The 4289-nt window shown below is 36.1% G+C and overlaps 1 protein-coding gene across 1 annotated transcript; it reads right to left on the reverse strand.

Annotated features, from left to right (window-relative positions):
• Positions 1 to 2312: 2312 nt before the first annotated feature.
• Positions 2313 to 4289, reverse strand: LOC142342464 (uncharacterized). Its single transcript, XM_075393803.1, has 2 exons — positions 3907 to 4289; positions 2313 to 3554 (listed from the first exon to the last, which is right to left on the reverse strand). The coding sequence occupies exons 1-2, from the start codon at positions 4042 to 4044 to the stop codon at positions 3111 to 3113; spliced, it is 582 nt and encodes a 193-aa protein (XP_075249918.1). The 5' UTR covers positions 4045 to 4289; the 3' UTR covers positions 2313 to 3110.

Raw genomic sequence — 4289 nt, forward strand, 5'->3', positions numbered from 1 at the left:
ATCGAATAACATAGACTGCTTTTTCAATAGCGATATCTCCATCGCACGCAGAAAACCCTAAGTGTCGACAAATTTTATTCAAAAAAACCTAAATACAACAGGTTTTCGCACGCAGAAAACCCGAAGTGTCGACAAATTTTATCCAAAAACCTAAATACAACAGGTTTTCGCACGCAGAAAACCCGAAGTGTCGACAAATTTTATCCAAAAACATAAATACAACAGGTTTTCGCACGCAGAAAACCCTAAGTGTCGACAAATTTTATCCAAAAACCTAAATACAACAGGTTTTCGCACGCAGAAAACCCTAAGTGTCGACAAATTTTATCCAAAAACCTAAATACAACAGGTTTTCGCACGCAGAAAACCCGAAGTGTCGACATATTTTATCCAAAAACTTAAATACAACAGGTTTTCGCACGCAGAAAACCCTAAGTGTCGACAAATTTTATCCAAAAATCTAAATACAACAGGTTTTAAAAGAATAAGCCAAAAATCAAAATTTTTAAAAATTAAAAACAAAACTCAACGCGAGCCAATCAATAGTATTGAAAGTGAAACGCAAAAAAAAAATTAAAAAGTAGTCTGCATTCTTTCGAACAACTCAAGGAATTGAAACAATTGTATATAGTAACATACTCCTCATTATTTTGTACATTTACAAAGATAATCTAGTCACTTTTTTTAATGTATAACAAATTTTGTCCATGAACTACGATGTTTAAAAAAAATTAGGAAAAACATTTAATTGGCGTTGGTCACAAACGCAAATAAAACGCTGGGCAAACATCAAAAAGAAATTCAAAAGACAGCCCACGCAATATTGGGTACATATTGGCTCAAATGGGCTCTTCCCAGATCTAAATCTATAAGCATTTAGTATTTTCTTCAAAACAAAAAAATGAAAACAAAACATAGCAAGTTTTTTGGACTGTGGGCTACTAGGGTGTTGCATTCTTCACGCTCGAGAATTCAAAATAACGGTGAGCAAAATTTTCTTATAACAAACACTTCTCTTGAGGCTGTTTATTTGAGTACAGGGCTAGGTACGCTAGAGATCGTCCTCAAGAGAATCTCATAAAAACAGGCTTTTGCGAGACTGTCCAGCATTTCTGATAACTTAGTCCCGTATTTACGAAACACAAAAATGGAAAAATACATAGAACATTCTATGAAAATTAGGACCGACATTTTTCCCATTTTTTTCCGCAACGTTGCAAACCATACAAATGTGAACTGCGATCTTAAATCTTTTCTCAATTTCAGAACTTTATTCGCCGCAGTAAAAATAGTCTGGCTATTTTAGTCAGTAAAAATAGTCCTATTCAAAAACTTAGAAGCAACAGATGATAAATAGACATACCACTCTATAAACTAGTAGAATAATATATAAGTTAACAACCAAACTTGGTTAATCTACAAATTGATTTAGCTCTCTATGCATACCGGTATTCGGAGCTGACTTGTCCAGTATCTAAAATGGAAAAAATTGGAAAAAACTAAAATTGGAAAAAAAAATAATAGCTAAAGATTAGGGAACATAACTAAAAAAAAAACTTCGCTGCAGCCACATGGAACAGGCTAACGTCGGATGTCTCCCAAAATCAAAACGCCAAGCACGGGGAGTTCGATTGTATCTTGCGTCGGAAGAGGCGCTTATTAAGGACGCAAACAATGGCAATATTAAAAACAAAAACGTGAAAACATTGATGGCAGATTTCCAGAAAAACAGCCGCAGTAGCTTCGTATATCTGCAGCCTCAAAAAGATAAAGAAACAAACTAAAACAGAAATTTCTTTCTATTAAATGCTGAGACGTTGCATTTTTATTAAGAATCAGTTCAACTTATTGCTACTTCTATTAGCTGCCCTCAAATACCCTTCAATTAGAGTGACACGCACTCACTTGACCTTATCTCTTTGAATTAAAGTTAAGAAAATTCTAATTCACAGAGAGGAAGTCCTTTTTGAGAGTGAGGTAAGTCACGTGTGACCATAAACTTAATCACGCCCATGAAGGACAAAAATTCGCTCCCATGAGTGTAAAATGACGTGTAAAAAAGTGTTAAATGAAGTCACGCACGCAATTCAGTTGAAATTGGTATGAACGAATGAACAAAACGCAGATTTGAAGTAATGGTGACGTCATATGGTCGTAACAAAAATCTTGACGAAAAAAAAACCAAGAGAAGGCCAATAATAGCCTCCGCTATCGCGTTGCGGCTATTAAACATACGACTCGCCTCGGACAAATTGATCTCGAATGACAGTGGAGTTCGAACCCCCGACTTCCGGTGTCCTCGACAAAAGCATTAGACCTTGCTGATTTCCTGTTCTGCAACAGGAATATTCTGCATAAACAAGACACACGTTTACAATAATTGCTTCTAACTTCGTTCGAGAGCAATTGAGTATTAAACCGATTGCAGAGCATATTTTGTTTTTCAGCAGACGCTTACTTCACACACGTTTGCCGCTATTTGAATACAGCTAGTTTTAAGATTTTGAATGAGCAATTAGGTCACTTAAAACTCGAGAAATGAGAAGCAGAAAATGTAGATAACTCAATTCCTCCAAGCAAACATTTTCACACAAAGACACAATAATAGCTCCAAACTTTTGAGCCGTTAAATTTTTTAAAACTTGCTTAGATAACAGCAAAAGCTTAAGCGGCCACTAGACATCTTCAAAACGCCTCGCGCATTGACTTTTTCTCTGGGCAACACTTCAAATGAACTTTATCATCGCGCCTATCAATCCAACTCATCCACTCAATTTTTGAAATCAGGCGAAGATCGTCCTGAAGATTTTATTGTTGGACTACATTATAATCGAGTTCGAGAAGCCCGGTTTGAGTAATCAAAATGGATTACCATAGGCCAATAAATCATTTGTTACAAAAGTCTTTCAGAAATACGTCAATTAATGTATTATTGCAGCATTTTTACAATATGAACATAGTTATAACTATGTTTATTAACAACAGTAACAGTCTTCGCATATTTCTTATATCTTGCCACAAGACCTATTCTTCTAAAAGCAATATATCAACAGAGCTGCTCATATATTTCAAAGGCACTATTAGATAACCATAGCAATAATTGGTTTCATTTATTTGCCAACAAGGGTAGCATCATTTGGTTCCTCTTTTATATCTGCGTTAGAACTGTCAACAGTTTTTTCAAACCTCGCCTCTTTAAGCGATCCATGTCTTTGTTCATCGTCATCTTGATTTTTTTGTCTTCCTTCGGTAATGTTTTCGGACAACTTACGTTTTCTACCAACGATTGCGCTACCTTGACCCGCTATTTTTCCATCTTTTCCCAAAGCAATAGTTTCGCTTTTTATCGCAAATTCAGACGCAAAATCTTTCGGCCCGAGACTTGATTTTGCCAGGTCGTTTTTATCCTGCTGTTTTCCAGCGTCGGCAATTTTTGGATCTTGAATTTGTGATGTGTTCGAAGTAGATTGACAAAGTTCACTGGTTTTAGTAGTAGCAGTAGCAGTGATAGTTTCTGTTGCATGGTTAAGCAGCAATTCTCTCGGGGACAGGAGCTGAAACAGACAATTTAGTAGTACATATGGATGAAAAAATGAGGCATTAGCATTATAGAACAATTTTTGCGATTACATAAATTACATGATTTTCGAGAAACCAAAAATGATGTAAAATTATGAAATCTACTGATTAGTTCAAAAAATGCTGTAAAACTAATTTAGAAATTTTGTGTTTTTCGCTCTTTTCCGTTTTTGAATGGTTTTGAATAGGTTTGATTTTGCATTCGCATTTTAAGGCAGATTGAAAGTTCAAAACCTACTGTTCAATCACATTTAATACCAATAGAAGTTAAACACTCGGCGCATAAATTAATTACTCCATATTCGGATATGAATTGGTATGTACTACCTGTTTGTTATTGTCTTCCGCTTTCACAACGTTGTTACGACCTGACGAAGTGTTGACGGGAGGTCCCTCTTGGGGCAAAGCAGGCGGTGGGGGAGGCACTATAGCCCATTTAACATCCAGCTGGGAGGTATCCACCATTGGGTTGCCCAGTCCGTACGTTGAAAAGACATAACCGGGTTCCACTTTCGTCACCTTAAAACAAACCTCCCGTTTCTACACCCTTTAAAATTATAACAAAATTTAATACAGCTGGTTGTATTTCGCTAATACAACGCTAAGTTTGTTCACGTCTCAGAATTTTAGCCATTTATTAAATTAGGCGCTGTAAAATAGTGCAGTCTGTATATAGAGTCAAGACTAAAGCAAAAATGGGCAAACACGCA

Source organism: Convolutriloba macropyga, chromosome 7 (genome assembly GCF_964194025.1).
Source record: "Convolutriloba macropyga chromosome 7, txConMacr16.3, whole genome shotgun sequence".
Lineage (NCBI taxonomy): Eukaryota > Metazoa > Xenacoelomorpha > Acoela > Convolutidae > Convolutriloba > Convolutriloba macropyga.

Bases quoted from the DNA above. Each gene is read 5' to 3' on its own strand.
- LOC142342464 (XM_075393803.1), bottom strand. From the start codon at position 4,044: ATGGTGGATACCTCCCAGCTGGATGTTAAATGGGCTATAGTGCCTCCC. The intron at 3,555-3,906 runs GTAGTACATACC...TGTCTGTTTCAG, and splicing joins CGGAAGACAATAACAAACAG to CTCCTGTCCCCGAGAGAATT.